General features: G+C 37.2%; 1 protein-coding gene across 1 annotated transcript in view; it reads right to left on the reverse strand.

The window, feature by feature from the left end:
- Positions 1–24,856, reverse strand: part of Myh15 (myosin heavy chain 15) — a 147,450-nt gene that overhangs the window by 91,403 nt on the left and 31,191 nt on the right. The window contains exons 13-21 of the mRNA XM_004643969.1: positions 21,545–21,694; positions 20,678–20,848; positions 16,396–16,575; positions 15,175–15,307; positions 10,803–10,870; positions 9,954–10,041; positions 7,711–7,828; positions 6,704–6,827; positions 4,871–5,007 (exon numbers count right to left, since the gene is read on the reverse strand). Coding sequence (XP_004644026.1) covers positions 4,871–5,007; positions 6,704–6,827; positions 7,711–7,828; positions 9,954–10,041; positions 10,803–10,870; positions 15,175–15,307; positions 16,396–16,575; positions 20,678–20,848; positions 21,545–21,694 — 1,169 coding nt within the window. The remainder of the gene's footprint in view (positions 1–4,870; positions 5,008–6,703; positions 6,828–7,710; positions 7,829–9,953; positions 10,042–10,802; positions 10,871–15,174; positions 15,308–16,395; positions 16,576–20,677; positions 20,849–21,544; positions 21,695–24,856) is intronic.

Raw genomic sequence — 24,856 nt, forward strand, 5'->3', positions numbered from 1 at the left:
ATTATTTCCTTTGGACATGTACTAATACTGAGATTGCTGGATTGTGCTTGCAGTAACAAAAATATAAAATCACTTAAAGTGTCTATCAATATTTAAATGGATAAAAGACATTTTCCCTTACAATTGCATTGGCAAATCAGATACATGATTAATTGGAATTGAATCTCACACCATATGTAGATATCAACCTAAGATGAATAAAAGGCTTCTAGGTAAAACCTAAAATTATAAACTGCTAGACGAAAACACAAGGAAAAACTTGCTAAGATTGCTGCTTAACTTTCAAAGTGCAGGAACAAAATCAAAAATAGACAAATAGGATTGCATCAAAATGCAATAAAATAAATAATTCTATTAAAAAGTGCAAAGGGCATTACAATTAAAACACACACAAAGATTAAAAACAGATAAAATAGTAAGCTTAAACCAGGTAGAAGGAAGGAAAGAGTAAAGATGAAGTCAGAAATAAATGAACTAGTCTGGGTGTTGGGGAGAGAGCTTGGAAGTCCAAGCACCTGCCTGGCAAGTGCAAAGACCCAGGTTCCATCCCTGATCCCCGGTACCACATAATGTGCTGGCCCCGCAACCCCAGTGTCATGATTTGTGTCTAGTTGTCCCCCAAAGCCTCATGCAGTCATGGGGTGAGGACTTCTAGGGTCTGAGATTAACTCATGATCCACTGGGATTATGGGTTTTAGCACTGCTGGGAATTATGGGTGTGAGCCTAGGGCAGATAGTCTGAGTGTAACATGAGAGAGACAGATTTCCTCTCTATGTTGCATGGTTGTTGCTACTCCTCCATTTTGTTCTCTTGCTCTTTACTGCCACCATGAAAGGTTGCTCTCTGCCATGTGCTGCTCTGCCTGGGAGCCAGCTAAGTAAGGACTGAACCCTTCAGTAACTGTGAACTAAATAAACCTTTCCTTCCTTCATTTTGAGTGTCAGGTATTTGTCCCAGCAATGAGAGAAGAGTAATTGAGACACTCGGGCACACCCCACCGAGATAGGGCATAAGCAACACAAGCCTGCAATCCCAGCACTGGGGAGGCTAAGACAGGAGAATCACTATGAGCTGGAGCTGTGTAGCAAGACCCTGAACCAAATAAATGAATAAATAAATAAAGATTAAGAAAAAAAAAGAAGGAAGGAGGGAGGGGAGAGAGAGAGAGAGAGAGAGAGAGAGAGAGAGAGAGAAGGAAAGAGGGAGGCAGGGAGGGAGGGAGGGAGGGAGGGAGGGAGGGAGGGAGGAAAGAAGAGGACAGTGGTTTATCAAATAGGCTAAGTAAACCTGGGGGACAAATGAACAAGAGTAGGGAGACAAGGCACAAATCAACAATGCAGGAAAACACTCTAGGAATACAATAATTTAGGATTATGTTCTGGGACATACTTATACACACAGTACAAACTTAAGAATAATAATTATTAAATTGGACAATTTTGAATAACGGTAAGTTTTTTAAAAAAAAATGTATAGCTAAAACAATTCAGCAAAATACCCTCAAGGGATGCAGAGATAGCTTAGCAGTCTAAGTGCCTGCCTAGGCAAGAGCAAGTACCTGGGTTGCATCCCCGGCACCACATGCTGGGCCGGCCCTGCCCCCAGTCACGCCAAGATGGCCACAGAGACTGGGAGTGGTGGTGCACATCTGTAATCGCAGCACTGGGGAGGATGAAACAGGAGGAGCACTACAAGTCCGAGCTGTATAGTGAGACCCTGAACCAAATACATTTTTAAAAAGAACCCTCAAGCCTAGAACCATTAAATAAACTGAGTCAAAATTGTGAGCTCTGGTGGGCGAGATAACTCAGGGGTCTAAGCACCTGCCTGGAAAAATTGTGAGCTCTATCTCCACACCACATCTAGTTGGTTTTATAGGCAAATTTATCGCAAATTCAAGGACTATGTTTTATATTTTGAGGGGGAAAGAAGAAGGGCAAGGCCTGGGAGGGTACTGTGATGACAGCCCACTGAAGAGAAGAGCTGCTCCTGCCTGCCTCAGTTCCCCTCTCCTGCCGCTCTCCTCTCCGCCTGACTGCCTGGCTGAGGGAGGCAGCAGCTGCCTGTGCCTCCCGGAGATTTCTAAAATAAATCGCCTAATCTTTACACAGTGTTACTTTAAAATTCTAAGTAGTTCTTGAACACCATTAAATTATTTATAAACTCTTGATTTAGAAGAGAATAGGAAATATTTTTTCTAGTATGCACATAATGAAAACGTCCCAATTGACACTGTAGTCTGTTTAAAAAAAAAAAAAACACATTGACGTGCATATGTTGTAGGTTTCTTTCTGATTTTCTTGGAAATAGTTTTTCAGTCAATGAATATATACAATTATTGTTAACAGTAAACATAGGTTATATTGCACCATATAGTTTGAAAACAATCTACAGATTTTGTAATACTCTATTAAAATATCTACATAATGCTTATTCTGCTATTCTTTAGCATTCATTTTGTGTGCTGCTTGCAATTTTATACTTTGTTTTGTTGATAGTTTTTGCATGCCAAATTTACTAAATGAGTAGATTTTTCCCTCAGACTTCATAATATTCTTCCAGGGAAAATAAAATTGTTTACTCTAAAAAGCTGCACTAAAGAAACCTCATATAAAGATCCTTGCCAGAGCATCTTTAGAAGAAGAAATACAATACTAGCTTCCCGGATGATGAGTGATGTTTAATTTGGGCGGTGACAGCTTCTATCATTTAAACTTTATAAGAAAAATGTAGCAAGGCTTTAAGGATGGTAAACCTAAAACTTCCTGCCGTCATCCAGAAAGCCTTCAAACCACTCTAATTTCACAACTTTTAACACTATGGCAAGACTTGTCTGACAATTTGAACTTGGCTTAACATTTCATTTTTTGTAGAGTATATTGTTTTACCTCAATTTTTGTGTTCAGCAGAAATAGAACGTTTTCTTCCTCTTGAACTAATTTTATGTGTTTATTAATACTACCAGTTTAGGTATAAAAATCATTTGCACATTTTGAATTATATAGCAGTTCAAAAAGTAGGTGAAGTAGTGGGGTCAGGGAAATGGCTCAGTAGAATAAGTGCTTTCCAGGCAAGTGCAAGAACCTGAGTTCAATCCCTGGTTCCGCAAAAAAAAAAAAAAAAAAAAAAAAAAAAGTAAGTAGGTGAAGCAGAGCAAGTGCTATGATATTTGTGGGTTATCCATATCTTTTAGAAGTCACGATGGAAAGCCAACTTAGTTACATATCTGTTGTTCCTATTTGAAAGAAAGCAAAATGATAAGGAAGCCCTAGGAAAACAAAAATATGTCTCAGGGTATTTCCCTAGAATTAATTGCAAAGCTGGCATTGAAGGTTTTTGGTGAACCTCTGAAATATTATTTTTAATGATAAGACTTGTTTTGATTACTTAAAGAAAATATTCATTTTCATTTACACTTCATGCATTTAATCCATGTGATAGAACAATAAAAATTGATATAATGAAAAATTCTATTTGTATGTACTTTTATTCCTGTACTTTGAACTATTTGTTAGAAGTTTTTTTGTTGAAGCTATCAGCAACAAAGGACACATTCCTGCTGCACTACATATTGTGGAATTGAATGATTTATACAATGGTTAACACTGTTTTCTAGAATAGGTTCTTCAAGCATTTCCACTACTGAAAAAAAATATATATATATGTATTTTACACTGCATCTCATAAAAAGACAGTTGTTTTCTGTTCTGTTATAATTTTTTCCTCCATAAATGGCTTCTAAATTATGTGTTACAGTTTGGAGTCTATTACAATTTGGATCAGAGATGTCCCTCCAAAGATTTCATCAGTGCACTTTGGTAAATTGATCGTGTCATGGGACACTAACCTCATCCAGAGACTAATCCATGAGCTCACTGCTGAATGTGTGTTTAAGAAGCGGGGTCTGGCTGGAGGTAGCAGACCCTGCAGGCAGGGGGGTTGCCTTGAAGGGCATCTCCTCTCCCTGCTAGTGAGGATAATTCTTTGCTTACAGTCCCTTAGTTTGGAGATCTTGCTAGCTTGATTTTCATAACTCCATTAAAGAATAGACAAAACTAAACCTAAATGTCTAAAGTAGTGATAAAACTTTACTTAAATAGCCCTCCCTGCAATAAAATAATAAACTTATGATGACATGCCATCAAAGGCCACAGCTTCAGACCTCAGGGACGTAATAAAGTGGTCAAAATACTTCTACACCTTGAAACCAACTTCCCCACAAACTTGAGAGCAGGCTGTATACACAAACTTTTAAGTTTGCTTTTTTATGAAAAAAACTCATAATAATACAAGCCTAACAATAGTTGTTGTGGTGTATACCATCTTCAAAATAGTTACTCAGAGTACAACACACAAACCAAAAGATTTATACAAAAATGAAACATAATAACACAAATCTTTCTTTTCAACCAACAAAGATAAACTATTAGTAAAGATAAAGTCACTTAGCGTATATATTGAAATATTTTTTAAAATGTGGAATTTCTAGTTTGGGGCAGTATTTGAAGGTCTCCCTATCTCCTACTTATCTCTGATCTATTTTGTTTGTGTTTCTCATATAAGAGAAACCATGCTTCTGCTTTCAACTGAATCAGATCACCTTCAGACGTCCACACTTGCAGATGTTATACAGTCCCACCCGACGGGAAGGTAGAAGCATCAGAATTATGATTATACTTGGTTGTATAAGGCACTACAACTCTTTATGCTCTTCCATCTTTTGTGTGCCACAATTTAAATAAATATATTTAAGACATCTTCGGCAAAGGGGAGCTCTTTGTCAGCCTATTGTAAGGCAGTGAGGTACGGTTGCACTGGTTGAGGCATCAATTCCTCTAGCAATAGTGATAGAGGGTAGAGGCATCATACCTTTCTTTGAGAATCTTCTGGAATTTGATTCGCATCAGTTTGCCTAGTGCTCTAGCTTGGAATAATGTGAAGACTTGGGACAGTCTCTCATCTCTCTTTTCTTCCAAGTGACTAAAAAAGCTAGCTTTTAAAAACACCTAAAAGAAGCAAGGCAGATATTAGTTTCACTCATCCTAAGTATCATGCAAGTATTGGCTAAGTACTTTGAACCAGTGAATTTCTTGGGGGACAAGAAAATCAATTCCCAGGTTTAATTTAATGTGTAAAATCAATGTCTTGAAAATATGGTTTTCTAAATCCAAAATTTGCAAAGGATATTTTACTTAATCTTGTGGTACACTGGATGCTTAAAAAATAATGTACCTCATCTTTCCTCTTATTTATTTCAAATGTCTAAAGAATATGGCTTAAGCTTCTAAGATGTGCCTAGGCATGCAGTGCTCCAAAGAGTCTGGGAGGAACAGCATCAATATCTCCAGGTACTGAGGGTAATGGAAAATCCTATGGGCTCTTTCTGTCTTCATAATAGCGCCTTAAGATTTTAAGCAAATAAAAAATATTTAAAAACTAGATCCTGATGTGACAGGACGTAACTTTTTCTAAAAGAATTAATAACAACCAAGGTGAGGGGAGTGAAAATACTGGAGCCCACGTATCATGGAAACATGCACAGTGCCTGCATGAAGGTCCCTTACACGACCTGAGAGTGAGTAGCATCCCCTCAATACTTGCAGTCTCTTCTCATATACGTGAGCCTCAGTGTGAACATGCCCTTCATATATGTGCTTCATGTGAGTTCTGGCCCAGATGAGTGGAATGCAGCAAAAATAACTAAGCATGCAAGGTGCCATTACTGAAAATCATTGGAAACAACAAACAAAAACACTGACTGCCAGGCATCCTAAATATAAGAATCAAGTAATATTCTATAAACACATAATACAGAGTTCTTTTTGTATGATTTCTTCACTTAATGTCCTCTTACTCTTCTTCGTCCATAGTGTTACTGATGTCAGTAGGAACAACCTGTTGACCCAGGAAAGAGTAAATCTGCTGGCCAAATTGCTCAGCAGATTAAAGCACCTGCTTAAGAAGATGCAGGGGCCGGGATTTGATCCGCGGTGTGCCGTGCCTGCCTTGCCTCTGGGGTGCGCTGAGATGGTGAATGAGACTGGGTGTGGTGGTGCATGCCTGTAAGCCCAGCACTTGGGAGGCTGAAGACAGCAGGAACACTATGAATCTGAACTATGTAGTGAGACCCTGTAGACCCTGTACTATACTAAATACATAACAAAAGAATAAATCTATGAAAAGTTTCTCAAAATACACAAGTCTTTCAGATAAAGTAGAGTTTAGAGAATCACATTTAAAGAACTTCACTTTGTTTTACTTTTCTATTTCTGGATAGTTGTGTTGAGTTTAAAGTTGTTAAATAATTCAAACGGTCTTCTAAAATTTATGCCCAGAAACAGAACAGTGGATGAATTAGTTTATAATCAGTTAACTCCAGGAAGCGGAGGCACATTTTTCTTGTTGGGATTTATATAAATTTCCTAGTATTATAATGCCAATCCAGTTTTTTTTTATGTTACAAATTTACATAGATAACTAATTGTAAAAAATGGAAATGTAGTCACACTGAAGCTTAAGAAGCATTGGATATTATTTTTCAAACAGCACTAAAGTTTCTACTTGTGACATTATCTCAGTGTGTCTTTTCTCTGGTCTTGAGATCTAAAGAATACCTTATATTATTATGTAAACATTCATGGATATTTTCAGATGCACATGCTAATTTTTCTCCAAATGCATTCCTTGAAATGTCTTATTTACCTTAGTGATTCCAAATTGGTACTGAGTATGGTCTGTCTCCAAGGAATCAAGTAGTTCTTCTGCTGTTTTTTTGTTGCTCACAAACTTGCTCTCTGAAAAGATCCGTGGGTTCAGAACACGGTACCTAATTTAAAATACGATCAGAGGATCTTATGATTCAAATGTGAAGATTAATCTGGACCAATAAGGTAGCAGAGGATGCAAACATTTACCTCTCCCACCAAGATGTCCAATTTTCACAAGATTCTTGATAACAATAATGGAAAGGTAAGCAACAATCCCTACTTTTGGTATAACTGCTTGTGCTTTTCATATTGTTTTACAGATCAACTCCATCTAATTACTGCTTGATTAGGAAGCGAGGGATGGACCAGAAAAGCAAGGAGAGGAAGGCAAGCCTAAGTATTTCTACCATGTGGGTCAGGAAATTGAACAGCAGATACATAAAATTCTTTTGCAAAATTTTTTCACACTAATAGTGAGCTGACAAAAATAAGAAAAATGTTTTTTAGTTCCCAAATGCGTATGTTTTATAGTCCACATTTTTCTCAAATTCTTGACTATAATTTATACTTTTAGAATTTGGAGAATGGATGGCATAGACTCTTCCCCTGCCTCCTTCTTCATACACTGCGAACTTCTTTCCTTTTGCAGACTTCCTAGGGAAGGGGCAGCCTGCTCAGGTGGCAGCAACCATTAAGATATACAGCATTTCAGAGATGCAGTTCAGGCTCCATGTCTTTGTTCTGTGTATATTTCATCTATATGTGCATCTATTAGCCATTAATGGAGATTTAAGGATATTACATTGGTGTGAGTATCGGACTTAGAGGAAAATAATAATAGAACTCTGTCATCATAGAACATCATATATCTCACCACTACCAAAACACATCGATTTACAGTCTGCAGAACACTAACCAAACAATGAATCCCTAAACACCGGGAAAGAGAGCAAAACAGAATGGATTGCCTCAGGCTTTTTGGCATCTAAAATGTATGTTTACCTTTGTGTAAAATCATCATACAGCATTCTGTTTGGAAAACCTTCACAGCATATCCTAATCCCTTCCAAGACACCATTACACCGCAGCTGCTGCAGGATAAAGGAAGGGTCTATTACGCCTGAAAAAAAAAAAAAAGAATCACATTCTGTGCCTCGAAACATTACCTCAGACTTCCTTCTAATTGCTCCCTCTTGAGCTAAAGAGTATTAGTTTGATTTAGATGTACTCTCTGTGATAGGTTACTGGAGTTTACTTACTTCCAATCTGATAGCAGTCACAGTATCTACCCCACTACCCAAGAGCATTGCAATATGACATACAGAAAACTCTTTCAACATGTTCAAGGTTAAATAATAATGTATAAAGAAACACTCCTGCTTAGAACTGTTTCCATATTTGCTAGGATGTTAATGTTGGTATCATATTCATTTGTCAACCAAAAATGAATTAGAGAGGGCAACAATATGAAAAGAAACTGACATCGCTAAGCAAGGTGTACAGAACAAAAGGAGCAACAAAAAGGAAGGAGAGTTCTTCCCACAAAGTTCTGTTCACAATTATGCCTAGGATAACTTGGCCACATCCTAGCCTTCATTCTCTGCTCATTGTGTTGACAGCCCTTTAGTTTTATTCTGTAGTATAAGCAACCTGCTTTCACCTCTTTGCACATTAAAAAAAAGCACTTTCACAACTGTCAGCTGAAGTCTCTAATAGAATCTCTTGGAAAACCACCAAAGGAGCCACTGTATCTGGCTTTCAAGTCATCTAGGATAATACAAGAAGCACCAAGGCCTGCTCTGCTGTATCCAGCATGATAGATACAAGTTTAAGCCATAGGTACCTGCAGTCTGATTCTTTTTGTGGACAGAATAGATCACGTATAACAAGGGGGGAAAGGTAGACTTCAGACAGCTTAAGATCAGACATGTTTGTTCCTTTAAGTATATATAAAGAATTATTTTGATTAGATATGAAAGTTTTCTTGAGAAATGGCTGAAATTGGAGTTGTCTCAATGGAAGATAACTAATAGGTAACAAAATTGTTCCAAAGTAGAGTGGATAATTAGATTCCTTGCTAGATGAAAGCAATATCCCTAGATGCATTCAGAAATCCCCCTGAGAGTTGGCAGGAATGTAGCTCTGTGGTACAATGCCTGCCTAGCAGCTCTGAAGCTCGAAGTCATTTTCCCAGACTAAAAACTAACAAAACCAGAAACCCAGATGGCTGACAAGAAATAGTGAGCCAAAAACATAGCCCATGGATAAAGATGAAATGTTTACAGCGCCAAAAGCGCAATCATTGTATTACTGCTTGGCATCGCACTTTCCCCTACAAGCCATGGACAGTCCAGATTGGGTTCTTAGTTTTAACAGATTTATAAAATGCAGGACAAACAAAGCTACAGAAATGTGGATAAGCAGTATCTGGCTTCATATTTCAAGGGTGATTAGTGCTGTAAAGACTTGCGTGCTTCTCATATGTGCTCCTGTGAGGCTGATAGCCTTTAACCAGTGCTCTGTGGAGGACTCTCATTCTCCAGATGGCTAGCAGTCTTCGGACCCATGATGTGAGGAAAGCAATCTATGCAGCTGGTGTCAGTAAAACATTGTCTTGAGAATTAAAAGCAGAAAAACTGAAGTGGCCGCCACCCCCTCTGACCCCGTCATCCCTCTAACACCTAATTAATTCACCAAAAAAAAAAATCTACTGTTCAGAACTACATAACTTAAACGTACAGGTGTTACTAGGGAAAGAGATGTTAGTACTGGGGAGGAGGATAAAAAGGGATTATTAATACTTAGAAATGTATTAGGAACTATGAACATAGTAAATTTAGGTAACCCAGGCCAAGTAACATCCTTCTGCTGAAATATTTATCTCAATCCTCTAACTGATTACTGGATTCATTTTTACTATATTCTGCCTTCTAAACACAGCATAGGAGCTCATTCAAGTTTTAACATCCAAATTTAAGGAGAAATTTAAGTGGAATTATCAAGTATTCTGTTATTACCCAACTGAGCCTGCTTTATGAAACCCTTCTGTATGTCCACTTAAATCTCAATCCAAAAGGAGCTTTAAGGAGGTTCCAAAGACCTCACATGAAGCTTAATTTCATTTTCCAATCTGCAAATATATGCTTAAAGGAAAAGTAACCAGTAAATGGTCCGTGAAATTCATTCAACATAGCTAAAATAAGATGCATTTTCCAGGGTAGAATAAACACAAATCTAGTTCTTACCTGGCATTTTGTTCATATTGGGATTTATACATCTCACAAAATGAGGTGCTGTTGATTTCAGTTTAATCATCAATCTATTGAGGTTTTCCTAAAATGGAGACCATGATAAACCCAAAATCACTTAGCAATATCACTTAAAAGTCTTTTAAATGTATCTAAATCTGTTCATTATATATCCAAGCCATATACCAACAATAAAAAGATGAATTCCACATTATCCCCTGCTCAGCAAGCAAGCATTATTTCTTTCCTGTGACAAGTCAATATTTATCTGACAGACACAGTTCAACTGCAAATCATTTTACCTGTTTTGAGTTTGACAGTGTTAACATACGTTGAAGCAATAAAAATGCCTTGGAAAATATATTTTTTTGAGTTTTCTATTTGTAGAATAGACTCATCGGATGTATTTGGATGTAAAGGAAGCAGAATAGGCAAAGGGACAGAGAAAAGGGCAGTGGTGCTCCTCAGTCTGATCCCTACACGGCCTATGAACACAGACACCAATTCTACAGCAGTTGATCCCCTCTAAGGGGAGGGAGGGGCTGACGTCTGCAGAAGAGGGCAAGGAAGCAGCACCGCTTCCAGTCCGATCCAGGGCACTTCTGTGCTGGGAGATTTCACGAGCCAGTATTTCCGTCAGCTGGAAGATGGGTGCAGAGCTAAGGGAGGGAGCCGGCCAGGGCACCAGCAGCTTCCTCTGGGGTCTTGAATTAGTACCAAGGTGGACTTCAGCTTTTCCATCTTGGATCACATCAGACACTTTTTTAAATTTAGAAATGTGAAATATCAAATAAGTAATAATGATTGCACAAGAGTTAATACATAAACAAAAACAATGAGAATTACTTTATGAAGAGATGCAACCAATTGGACTGAAGCGCCTTTCTTGTGTTTTTTCTCCCCAAATTGTAGACCTTAAAAAAATAAAAGAAGGTATTTTAACATCTTCTTTTGTCATGATGGAAATGTAAGTTTGTGGAAGTTCTAGAAACAATATGACAATATTGTTTCTAGTGGTGATAAATACTAATATCTGAACCCAAAAGATCAGTGAAATTTTTCCTAAGGACACAATCAGGTAATCATGAAAAATACTCCTGAAACATTAACTATTCATCACAAAAAAATAAGAAAAAATTAATCAACATGTCCATCAATAGGAACTTTCTTAATTAAATTATGAAGAAAGATATACACAAAAAAATACAGTGGTGCTTCAGTTCATGGACTTAATTCTTTCTGAAATTTTGGTCACAAACTGAATTGGACAAGAACTGAAGCAATTAACTTTTAAAATGATGCTATGGATCTCTATAACTAATATAGACAGAGTTCTATGATTTACTTTAATAGAAAAGTATGCTATAAAACCTGCATTTTACAAATTATGATCCTGAATGCCTGCACAACATTTAAGCCTAGCTGAGTTAAGGGTTACTATAAATATACAATGGGCTGGGGAGATAGCAAGGCAGTCTAAGCACCTGCCTGGCAAGTGTGGGGACCCAGGGTTTGATCCCTGGCACCACATGCCTTGCCAGCCCTCCCTGGGCCCATCACGCTAGCCACTGAAACTGGCATGGTGATGCACACCTGTAATCCCAGCCCTGGCGAGGCTGAGACAGGAGGATCATTCTGAGTCTGAGCTGTGTAGCAAGACCCTGTACCAAATAAATAAATAAAAGATTAAAAACAAAAGCAGTCTTGAGAGATATGTTAATAGTTAATAGTTGTTACTACCCTAGGTAAGATTATAGATAATTTTTATGTTCTTAATTTTAGTTTTTCTACCTTTTCTTGTTTTTCCCAAAATATATATTGCTTTCATGGCTTATTAAAAAACTAAGTCTAAAAGAATATACAATCTGAGGTACAGAATCTCAGGATAAATCCTGAGGGGATTTCACTGACCTTATCAGATCCAAAAGCTACAACTCTTGTTGCATAGGTCCTGCTTTACCTTGGTCTTAAACATCCAGAAGGAAAGTATAAAAACGAAGTATAAGAAGTAAAGCCATGCTGTTATGTTGAGCTGTAGGGGACTCAGGTCAACAATTTCTGACACTGCCAGTCAAGCGGAAGACTCAATACTATTATGGATTACTGGACTCTTTAAGAATATTTTGTTGAGTTAACACACCTATAATATTCAAATGATGGAACTAAACAAAAAAGGGGATATATAAATGAATGTCCATTTTGTATCTGTGTATTCAAAGTGGTTAGGATAGATATATAGTTACATTCTCTTAATGAATAGAGGGATTTGTCTAATAGTGTTTGTAAATAGGATATCATGTCTGCATCTTGTACAGCAAATAACCACTAAGAAGAGAGTATGCAATGTGTTAATTATTGGAACTGTCCTACCAATTTGATTTGAAACTGTCTCATTGTTATTTGTTTCTCAATAAAATTAAGGAAAAAATAAAAAAGTAAGTCTACTGTTTTCTTTTTTAACTTTTATTTATTTTATTTGGTACAGAGTCTCGTTATGGAGGTCAGGCTCATAGTGATCTTCCTGTCTCAGCCTCCCCGGTGCTGGGATTGCAAGTGTGCACCACCACCCCAGGTTTCAGGGCTGACATAGAGTACCTGAGTACTAGGACTGGCACAGCATGTGGCACCAGGGATCAAACCCAGGTACTTGTGCTTGCCCGGCAGGTGCTTGAACTGCCAAGCCTTATCCCTAGCCCAAGCCCACTCTTTTATTCTTTTCTTTAAGCAGAAGAAACCATGCTAAGCCAAACTCATGCAAACATTTATGCAGTGATAACTCACTAAAATGTACAGCAGCAAAGGCAAAATCCACAGGGAATCTGGAGAAAGTGGGTCAACTATTAATATTGAAAACCAAAAGTTTTTTGGGCGTGCATAGCCCCTGTGGGGAGGCCGATGCCACGAGACCTGAGCGCTGATGTCCTTTAAGAGACCCCACGTCTTTTGCTTGACCTTTTTGTACTTTAGTCATCTCCATAAATAAAGACGAAAACCACTATATTTTGTAATTCAACAATAAACAGCTATAATCTGGCTTAAAGTACTTGGATTTCCTTGGCTATCCTAAGAGAAAGTATGGGTGATTACAGGCACTTTAATGTTTGGATGAATAAAAACTTGGAGCTAAATAGTTGCCTCTAACTGTAGATTCAGGGATGGCTTAAAGAAATACCAAATAAAAAGGCAGGAAGGCATTCATGAACATTCTCATCTAGTTCCTAACAACAGGGTGTACATCCTGAAGAGCTAAAAACTATTTTCTTTCTATTCTCTGTCCAATCCATTCTGGAGCACTTACGATCAGAACATTACTCAAGTGGGAGCCATAAAAACCTATGTGATTACTACCTAGCGGACTTCTCAGAGGCACTTTAGATGATATTAGACTCAGGCAAATGAACTCCCTGAAGGTTAGCGGAGTCCAAACACAACATTTCCATTTCTCTGCCTGCTCTTGTGGCAGGCCCACAGGATTTCAACTATGCTACTGAATTATGTTGTCATGTGCTGAAGATTTTGCGAAGGGCTAATTTCTCTCTCCATTCCCTGAGCATGTCAATCAGATGTTCCCAATAATGCCAATAGGAACTGGAAGTTAACAGGAAGCAGGGTGTAAGGCAAAAAGGCAAGAGAGGATGTTAAGTTAGTGTGCCACCTTATTTAAAGAATACCTCACATACTCAGCCCTACAACAAGGTGGATCTGAAAACAGGTTGATCAAGTTTTTCACTTTTCCATAATTTCAAAGGAAAAAAGGAGATCCACAGGTACATGTGAAAATATGTTTGACTTTTTAAAAACTTGTTGGACCAAGTTCAAATAAAATGTGTTTGAAGCCCAGGTAATATTTGATAGCTGGCAATGCACAACCTTGCTGTGCACAGGAGAGCTTGCCTCTGTGGTTAGTTCAGCTGGGGATTGGTGTTAGCAACTCAAGCTCAGCATCCTCAAATCCACTGAAAAATGATGAAGAAACATTTCCTGAATCTAAGTGCATGAACCCTAAATGTGTCCATCTCTCTGTTCTCTTTGTTTCTGAGAGACAGGGAAAATAGAACAGGCCTCAAATTAGGAAATGAAATTCTTGCTTTCTTTGTGGACTTTGACACTCAGTGGGTATATAAACTTGATGCCACTCTTAACTCATCTGTACTTGCTGCTGTAAGATAGGGTGAAAGCCTCCTCTGCGTATAGCTGGAAGGATCATGCAAGGAATAAGTAAGATACATTACCTAACAGTACATGCTGTGTGACAAACTCGTGGACACAATTAGTTGTAAGGTGACCTAAAGAATACCTCATAAGCAATCATTCCCTGCATGCCAGAGATTGCCATTTAATAAGGCAGATAAGGCAGTTATAGCCCCTACCATTAAGAAGCTTATACTAACCCCAAATACATAGAACAATGTGAAAAAGATTTCCAAGATATCTGGGAAATAAATTTAGCACACACACATATACACACACATGTGTGCATGCACATATATGTGTGCACCCATGGCCAAAATCATCCTCCATACCTTTTAAGCTTGGCTTTCAGGTTTCTATGTACATAAAATGAACTGGAACTTAACTTTATGTAAAACCAAACTACCCCAAAATCAAACATGTAGCTAAGTCTTATCCAAATCCCACCAGCAAGATGTTCAAGCTGTGTTCAAATAAAATTGATGACCAACTAGGCTGTCTTTGTAGCTCACTCCCATTCTCTGTGTGCCTTTGCCTTGAGGTAGAAATGCAACCTGCTCATCTGCGGATGCAGCAAACCATTTCTGATCCAGATTTTTGCCTGCTTTTAGAATAGTAAGGAAGGTTAATTAAGATCTATACAACTAAAACTAAATTTGTTGTAACTTTGTCATCTACCATGTCAACTTGGAATTTGTTGTTGCCCCTAAATCATACATTAAAACCTGGGTTGTATTTTGTTTTGTTTTGGGGGTTGTTTTTTTGTTTCCTTTTGTTTTCTCTTTGTATCTAGATCTAAAATGTAAAAGCAGGCCAGAAATGGACTCCTTAAAATGTGTCTCTCATAGTACATAGACAACATTTTCCTGAGAAGCTACCTGCTTGAAAACAAAAAGGCTAATGGGGGGAGGGTCCGACCACAGAAAGCAGAAACAGCATCACAGGAAAGAAGCACAAATTTGTTTAAAACCTGAAGCATTAGTGAGTTCCATTAGGAAGTTGAAAAAATCAAGGAATATTGACTCACCACTGTCAGTACCAGTGTAATTTTCAAAAAAGCTTGCCAGGAATCTATTGGAAGATTTCTGAAACACAGCCACCACTGTTTCATTAAGAAGTTCTTTGTTCTTTTCAAGCCAACCATTGATGTTATAAGGCACCTTTGGAAAAGCATTCATTTCACAAAAAAAGGAGGAAATATATAAATTAACATATGAAATTGTATGTTGCTGAAAAAAAATCAGAAAATGTGTTGATTCTTTAATTTTAAACAAGTTTGAAGTACTTGTGCTGAATGATACTCCAGAAATCCTTAGTATTAACAAAAGAGATTTTCAAACTTTACCATTTATAGAGTCAAAAGAAAGGAAAGAACAAGAAGAAAGACAGAGGAAGGAAGAATGGAAAGATGGTAATGAGACAGAAAGAAAGAGAAAGAAAGGAAGAAGTGTGAAAAGGGTAGAGGAAGAGGGAGGATTAGATGTTATTTCTTTAAAAGAAAGGCATCCCGGTAGTTCTTCATAGGCAATAATTGATTAAATAACTAGCTGTCATTGTCATACAGTGAGCACTGAGAAACACTAGTAACTACAATGAGTTTTACTATAAATATCAGTATACTTAACATTGCAAGATATCAAAGGAAACAACTGAAAATCTGTCCTTTTAGTTGACAGTTTCCTTTTGAGGGACAGTTGGCAGGTCATTTTAGAGTGACATATTACATTATCCTTTATCAGTACTCTTTCTCTTTCATGCAGAGCCACTGCCTAGAATTAGAACACACACACACACACACACGCACGCACGCACGTACACACGCATGCACGCACACAAACGCACACACTGGAGAAACAAGAGGCAATAAAATTCATTAAAATCCATGTTGGCCAGGGTTTGGAGACTATTACTTTACAGTGAATCTTTATGGAAAACAAAATGAAAATATTCAATATAAAATAATATTGAGTTTAAAACGGTAAATAAAAAAGAAGCATGACTTAGATAGTGTCCATGCCTTTCTGTAGCTGTCTTGTTTTGAGTCCAACTCTATGCAATGAAATGCTGTTATAGTCTGGACATTTTATTTACTGACTGGTAAAAGCTCACTATCTTTTGTCTGAAACTTACATGTACTTTGTTTATCTCTTCATTTAATCCACATTTTATTTCAATATTATCTGGGGAATTTGAGTGCACTTGAAAGAGAGCCAAGAAAATTCAAGGTTGGAGATTGAGAGGAACTCACCACTCCCGCATAATGGACAAGTTCAAAGTGAACTTCATATTTCTCTTTCTTATCAGGCTTGGGCTTCTGGAAATAAACTGACTTTCCAAAATGGTTGTCAAAAAGTTTTGTCTTGAAAGTCAAGTCTGTGGCCTTAGGAAGCAGACATTCCTCTTCAAGGATGGAAAGGAGGCCCATGGGCTGCTGGGGAAGCAGGAGAGTTTCAAGTTATTATAAACACCAGAAAATATCCAATAAAGGATCAGTACAAATCATTTCTCAAGAACATAATTTGTAGCCAAAGAGAAGAACATTCACTGCATGCAACTAGCCAGCTTCCCATTAACAGATATTAATTAAAACCCTACAGTTCAATACTGACATGATTATCATACCATTTACTATTGACCCCACATCACCAAGAGCTGATGATACAGCACTGAGGCATCAACTGTCCTCATAGTGTTTACCTTCTAGTGAACCAGACATATAGTAGGCAAGCAAACAAAGAACTAGAAGAAAACTCATGTAGAGCCAAGAGACAGAGAATGACCAGGGGAAGCTCTTATCTTTCTTCTCCTTCTAGACATCAGGGAGAAATCACCAGATTAAAAGTAAATTGCTTTGATTACTTGATTGTCAGTCTCATAATCTTCTTTGGCTCTTATTACTTTAAAATAAGATATATGTTAAAGGTCCTTCACCATGTAACCTAGTCTTTCTTATTCTAGGGGTTTCCTTCTTCACGTTCTCTGCTTCAGCTAGACTGCCTGTAATCTCAGATCATGTCCTTTGATTATCTGTCTGTGTGTTTCCTCTTGCCTGTTTTCTTAGCCTCTTATTACCTTCTTACCTTTATCTGCTAAGATTTTACCCATTTCTTAGGATCTAGCCCAAACTTTATCCTCTGCCTAAAGGATAAGATCCCTTCAGGTAGAAATGACTTCTGCTACTTTGATTACTTTGGTCCTTATTTTTGACTTATTTTTAATGCATTTTTGTACTTATTAGTCTTACAAATCCTTTATTTAGTTGAACACTTCCTAAAGGCAAAAACTACTTATAACAATTGTTTACATTTTCTACAATATTTATTTCAAAATTTTACACACAAAGTCTATACCACTCTTGCCACAGCACAGTGCTTACTCAATCCTGAGTAATGAGCATTAATCCCTGTCAGCCTATGGGATGATTTAGACATCCTATCCTCTTCAGGGAACTTACGTCACCCCACTTTACTCCTGAAGTCAAGTTTTCCTCCCACAGCCCTGCTGATTAACTTTGAGTGAAACATCCATGAACGCCAGCACTGTATAGGGCATCTATCTCCCTGGAATATGAGCATGGATGGCTAACAGAACACGGGCATCATCTGTCCAGTGTGCGATGTCATATGTTGAGCCATCCCCACAACTGCAGAGCAGGAATCCTTCCCTCATTAGTGGGGTGAAGAAGAAGCATTTAAGACAAGTAGTGGCTAAAAAACAATTTAGCTATCTCATAATTTAAGAAATAATAAAATTTCTGGTTTTAAGACATCTTTCCAACTAAAGAAGAAGTTCCTTGAGTGACAAAAGTGACAGAATGATTCCTTCTGGGGTTTGCACTCCTCATGGTCCTAGTTCAGTAGGTCTGGAGGTGGCTAAAAGTATGCTGCTAAGAAAACCTCTGTGTAATTTATGTGTGCACATGGACACCTATGCAGATGTGAGCTGGCTTCAGCTCTGGGATCTGGGCTGCTTTGCCTTTGGTCGATAGACAAAAAGTGAGAGTTGACAACAACAAAAAGCATGGTGTTTTCTGCTGAAAGACAACACTCCTGTGCATGCAAGACATAGATAGAGATTCATATAAGCCATTTCATGTCAAACATTTTCAATAAGGCACATCCACAAAACACTACTTGGGAGGCAACCACATCTATTTAATGTTGAGATGGTACCAAGATTTGAATTATGATAAAACTTTACTTGGAATACTTGATATCATACATGGAAAATTCCATCTGTCTGTCCGGTGGCTTATGGAAATAAACTATTCAGGCCTAATCAGGTGAATAAGGGCAAGAATATGAACCAGGAAGTAACACAGTTTAGACTCAAAGTATAGTAAGACAATAAATAGTGAGGTAAATTTTCTCTTGAGGCTGATATAAAATTCTAAACATTCACCCCAATCATGTGAAGGAATTTTTTAAAAACTGAATCATTAGAAGAAAGATATAATCTTTCAAGGTTACTTCACTGAAGGAGAACCACATTTTAGATGAATAATTTGGGTCATATTTGTTAAGAAATGATAAGAATAATTTCTTTACCAATGTATTGTGTATAATTATAAAGATATAATCTTACTCTAATACTTTAACATGTGACTTTTGACTCAAATTCTAAACAAGGTAGAATGTTTAAAAGAAGCTAATCTTGGAATAGATTTTCTCACAGAAATATATGGAAGGACGTCACTGTGAACTTGAATACCAAATTAACAATTAAAGATTGTATTACAATGTATTTTATTATTGCAGCACAATAAACTTTTTTGAAGTTTAAAATATATGAGTTTGATCCCTGGTTCTGCAAAAAAAAATTGAAATATAAAACACTTATATGAGAAAATCCCTTTTCTTTATGCATACATGGAATATGCATGTCTTAAGACATCTTATGTTTATTGATATATTTCACTTCTTATGAATTTGAAAAATTTTCCATGATTTGTTCTGTCACAAGGACTAACTCTGATCATTAGTATTAACTATAAGTTTTCCTTATAGAGCTCAAATCAATGAAATGGATCTCTTTTTAAATACAAAATCTTTTCAAGAAAAGTTTGCTATTCATTTATCTGATTTGAGTTTCTCTCATATTGTTCCAAAGAAAACAGAGATTTATCTTTGCTTTCTATCGTCTGGTCATAATCTTTTCTCATTTTATCTATCAGTAGAAAAAAAAAATAACAGGAAATTACACCCATGCTGCTGGTGTATGACTTGGAATAACTGAGACTGGCATAAGCACAGCAATAACCTTCAGACAAAGTAAAAAAAAATAGTGTTCCCAGACCTATCACTACCTGAACAGTCTCTATGTCACAATTTTCTATGTTAGAAAATAGCATTTTGTCATAAGCAGATAACACACATCACAATATCCAGAAGTTAAATCTGTCCTTCTGAGAGCCTACAGCTCTTTTCTTTTTAATCAGAAAACCACAGCTTTTATGATATCACAAATGTTTACCAACTCATGGTTAGTTAGTTATTTATTATTATTTCTAAACAGCTCACAGTAGGTCCATTATCAGATGTTTCTTACCTTGTTTTCCTACCAGGAAATTCACTGATTGTAAAATAAGTAAAAGTAATGTTATATTCATTTCTATTAGGAATAAGAGTTATTTTAGAGAAAGATGTAGGTTCACCTAAAACTTAATAAAATTGATATGGCACTGATTGATAAAACCTGAAGGCTGCCAAGGACAGTGACATTTCAGTCCCTTATATCCTTCCTGGCAAGGCTCTAAAGAATATAATGTGACACCATAGCAAGAGAACTTGCACAGGCATAAGGCTTTGACTGTGCAGACTCATCTCTAATATGAATCACAATCCATGATTATAGCAAGAAATTCAACATGTAGCTCATGGCATCCTTCCAAGCTTGTTCCTGTGCAAGCTATAGAAAAGACTGCATATCTCTCCAGCAAACACCCTTATTCTTTCCAAGAGCACAGTACAGCAAAATCGCTAAATTCAGAAAACTACATTGCAGCTAATTTATTAATAAACCATGAAATATTGTCATATACTATTTATACTAACTGGTATTTGTCCCATTAAATGAATGAACTGTATCTGAAAGGCAGTGACCTTAAGGATTTACAGCAGTTGTTTGTTTTCATGCTAATTTGTCAGATTTCCTTAAGCCTCACTGGGTCTACCCATTCACCTTATGTTAGCCAGCCAGGCCCTACAGTGTTCACATTTTCAGCCCTGTGACTTTCCTAGTTAAGAACATAGCCATTTTTAATACTGTCAAATATCCTCATTTGCAAATGATGGAGGCTTTGCAAGCTGAGGAAGCACAGCAACAGTCTGCATTAGAGATGGTAGAACAGGGGAGTCGATGTAAGCGCTTACACAGGATGCCATGGGTGCTGCCCACAAAGACGATAAATAGCAAATATGCAGGATTTTCTAGCCCCATTTCCTATCCCTGGAAGAAGTTGATGTGTTAACATGGAATGCAGAGACAATTTTCCTTAAGTGAAAATGGGCAAGAAAAGAATTATGCATTACCTTCTCAATGAGATCTATGCAGGCTTGCAAATCTAGACCAAAGTCAATGGACACCCAGTCAATGCCTTCTTTCCTATATTTTTCTTGCTCCAGAATAAACATGTGCTGATTAAAGAACTGCTGTAGTTTTTCATTGGCAAAATTAATGCAAAGTTGCTCGAGGCTATTACACTTCAAAAATATGAATATGTAGAAAGAAGAGTCAAAAATGGAGGTTCAATTGCTAGAATACATATTAAAGAACACATACTAAAACCATAACCATAATCATATGATGCCAAATAAACCCAGTCAATAAAAAAGCAAATTAATTTCTTTAATGTATTTAGTACAGGGTCTCACTACACAGATTGGACTTGTAGTGATCCTCCTGCTTTTCAGCCTCCCACGTTCTGGGATTATAGGTACATGCCACCACGCTCATTCTCAATCACTGTCTCAGTCCTCCCTGCGGGCATGACCAGCACTGCTCACTGGGGATTGAACCCCGGTCCCTGCATCTGCCTAAGCACGTGTTTTAATCTGCTGAGCTATCTGGCCGGCCCACAAATTAATTTTGTAGCTCTTTCAGATATTTTTAGAAACTAAAGATTATTAGTATAAAATAGCACATAATTATAAGAATTACAAAAGATTTATTTACCTCTACTTACCTTTAAGGATGAATTAAGAAGTTTAGTTTTTAACATTAAGTATAGTAGTACTACTACTATTAATATTACTTACAGTTCTTTTCTGACTAAAATGGCCCTTGGGTTTGGACTATGCGACCCTTATAGTGCTTTGAGCTCATTTTCCCATGTTCTAGTCACATTTTCTAAACTCATTTAAATATGTATTGGCTTTATTCTTACCACATATACTTACTTCAAGGATTTCAAAACCAGTGATGTCAAGAATGCCGATGAAGAGCTGCTTTGACAGCTTGGCATCCAGAGCTCTGTTGATTCGAGCCACCAGCCACTGAAACAACTTTCCATATATTGATTTGGACAGGGAACCAACAGCAGAGATTACCTAGAAATCACAGCAAAAATATTTGTTTATCTGATAGCAGGGTTTGTTTTAATACTGAGCATTGTGTATCAGTAAACACCTTTTAGTTATATCATGATGTATTTATTGACCTGTGGTTCTAATATCTGATGAGTATAATGAAAGGAAAGAAATAAGTAAAAGAGGAAAGGAGAGAAGAGAGAAAGAAAAGCAGAAAAGAAAAGCAGAAGATAAGTCTAGGAGAAAGTAGTGAGCTAGTCTGCTTTTTTCCTATCAAAAACATAGTTGACTGAAACTGTGATCCTATTACTAACGGACAAAATGGTCTGGAACTGTGGAAGCCAATGTACTCTAAAAGCCTTGCTGCTATTCAAAATGGGATCCTAAATCCTACAATATGGGCATCTCCTGAGATCTATAAAAGATAAAAATGTTCAGCTAAAGCACTGTCCAAGGCTAACTGAATTAACTAATCTGACATCAACCCCTGCTGCTTGCTATTGACAAAAACTTTTTTGAACAAACTTTAAGTAGGCTCCTCTGACTTAATATTGACTTCTCTTTGGCCTGTATAACCCATTGCAGCCAGAATCCTGCTTTAGAGTCAATCGCTTTAGATAAAATATCTCCACTTTTGACATATGATTGTGTTCTTCATTCCCTATGTCCTATCTCCCCATATAAATGCTAAGCTTTCTTGGGGCTGAGGAGATGGCTCAGTAGAATAAGCAAGGGCCTCAGTTCAATCCCCGGTTCTGCCAGATAAATAAATAAATAAATAAATAAATAAATAAATAAATTCTTAGCTTTCCTTTAAAAAGAAACATGGGAAGTCCATTCAGCAAGCATTCTCTTACCCTGATGTCTTCTCTTAGTAGTTTTCCATCCAATGTCCTCTTCCCTTTGCTCTTTGTCTATATATCCCCTTGTCCTCATTGTACTGGGACTTGAGCCCAATATCTCTCCTCTCTTCTAACACCTCTATTGAATTTTACCAGAATAAAACCTTCACTAACACTCTAAAAAGTGCCAGAATAAGTCCTTTTTTTGTCATTATGCACCAGATTTGCAAAGTGCTGACACAGTAAACTAGAAACCTGGCAATCCCTAGACCTTGTCTGAGGCTCCTGTTGTTGCTGTTTATGAGCTGTATAATATTTGGCCTCTACAGCCCTGGGTTCTATCTCCTGACTGTAATAGTTCCCAGGGTGGCTCTTACCCCCACAAATGGAGGATGATGACATTTTGCCACAGCAGTCTGACAGATTCTTTTACTGTCAAAATAAGAAAGCTTTCTCTTTCCCTGGATGGCTATGGCAAAGACTCTCACACAACCTACTGAAGAGCTCTAAACTCTGGTCCCTGGATGATGCTACATAAATACAGAACTTGTTTCCACAGTTGAAAAGTGCTACTGTGGTAGTAGATTTCCCACAGACTTCCAGTGGGAGTGATTTTCACTTGGACATTCTCCAAGTCTGGAAACAGTATGTGCTCCAGTGTGCAATACCTATTACATCCATCCTCCTGATAAGGAGAAGGCATGCAACAGAGCGATTGGTGGTGATTTAGTTACACATCACCTACTCTCTGATCAGTTATTCTGAGTCATTGCCACAGAAATCCATAAGCCAATGGCAACAGTTTTTCATTACAATTAGCTGCAAGAATGCACTGTACAAAAAAGTATCAGGTCGATTTTCATCTCCTATAATCAAGAGGAAATTACTGTCCATAGAAGTCAGTTTGAAACATTAAAAAAACATGGCTAACTTGCTGAAACTTTTAGTTTCCTAAACACTCAAGGGGTAGAACAGAGCTGTTTCATCAAGTATGAGAAATATGAAGAAAACCTAGAGACTTAGGCAGAGGGCGACAGAGCCAGGTCAGTGCCTGCTGAGCAAATTAATGAAACCTACAAACCAATAAACTCTTACTAAATAACAACTGTAATTCTTTTCATGACTTTCCATCCCATGAAAGGAGAAGAAAGAGGCCAAATTCCTATTTGTGGAGCCTATCCTTAGCAGTGTCAGTTGACTACAACGTTAGTACAGCTAGGGAGATAGCTCACTGGCATAAGTGTTTGGCTGGCAAGCATAAAGTTCTGAGTTCAATCCCTGATACCAAAAAAGAAAATAATAAAAAATAAAGTCAGTAAAATTGCTAAGGAAAGAAAGCACCTACCAGTACCATGCTGTCTTCAAGAACAGAGAGAAAAAACAAGGTTTTTTAAGTTTAATAATAATATACTAGCTTGCTTCCCTGGTTTTATTACAGCAAAGGCTGAAGTGATGTCAAGAACCTAGAACACATATTAAAAAGGCAATACTTTGACTTTAGTCTTCCTGTGGGCTCATCTTATATTATAAAGAAAGAGGTCCTGTTCAACAATAATAACATGTCATGTCACATGTTATGCAAAATGTCTAAGAAAGTACCAAAAAGCTACTAGCAAATACCTCTAAAATCAATGCCAATAAATAGCTCAAATTACTTATGATGCTAATCATAACTCAGGTTCTGCTCAATATAAACTATTTTAGCATTTGTGGACCATCTATGAATTGCAGCTCAGTCTTCTGGATGCTGGTAGAGTAGGATAAACTAGATACAGCCCTTGACTTCAAGATGCTTAGGCTGTCAGGGATGGCAAAACATAGACAATTATTTCAATGCACTACAATTAGTATTACAACAGAGGTAGATTTATTGGTTTATAGAGTAAACTAATAACAAAATTGATTTTGATTTATTATTTAAATGTTTTAAACAACATAAATGCATTAGATACCTTAATACAACCAGGTAGACAGAGTTTACAGAGTTTCATGAAATAGAAATGCCTGTCTTCTACCACAGATTTGTACATTTGCCTATTTTCTATATGTGAGATGTATGCACTATAACATCATGTGAGGGTCACATGAATACTAGTTGCATGATCTTTAGAATATTCCCTACATTGTCTTAGCCACAGTTACTTTAAATGGAAAAAACATAAGTATTCCTGTCATATTTATCTCTGAGTCTACCAAAGACTAAAATTAGAATCATGTCTATCACCATGCACTGAAGGCAAAATGAATCAAAGACCCAACTATTAAAACAGAAACACTAAATCTACTGGAGAAGAAAGTAGGTAGAAATCTTGAAGACATAGGTGTAGGAAGAGATTTCATG

This window comes from Octodon degus, unplaced genomic scaffold (genome assembly GCF_000260255.1).
Source record: "Octodon degus isolate 3935 unplaced genomic scaffold, OctDeg1.0 scaffold00187, whole genome shotgun sequence".
In the NCBI taxonomy this organism is placed as follows: Eukaryota; Metazoa; Chordata; class Mammalia; order Rodentia; family Octodontidae; genus Octodon; species Octodon degus.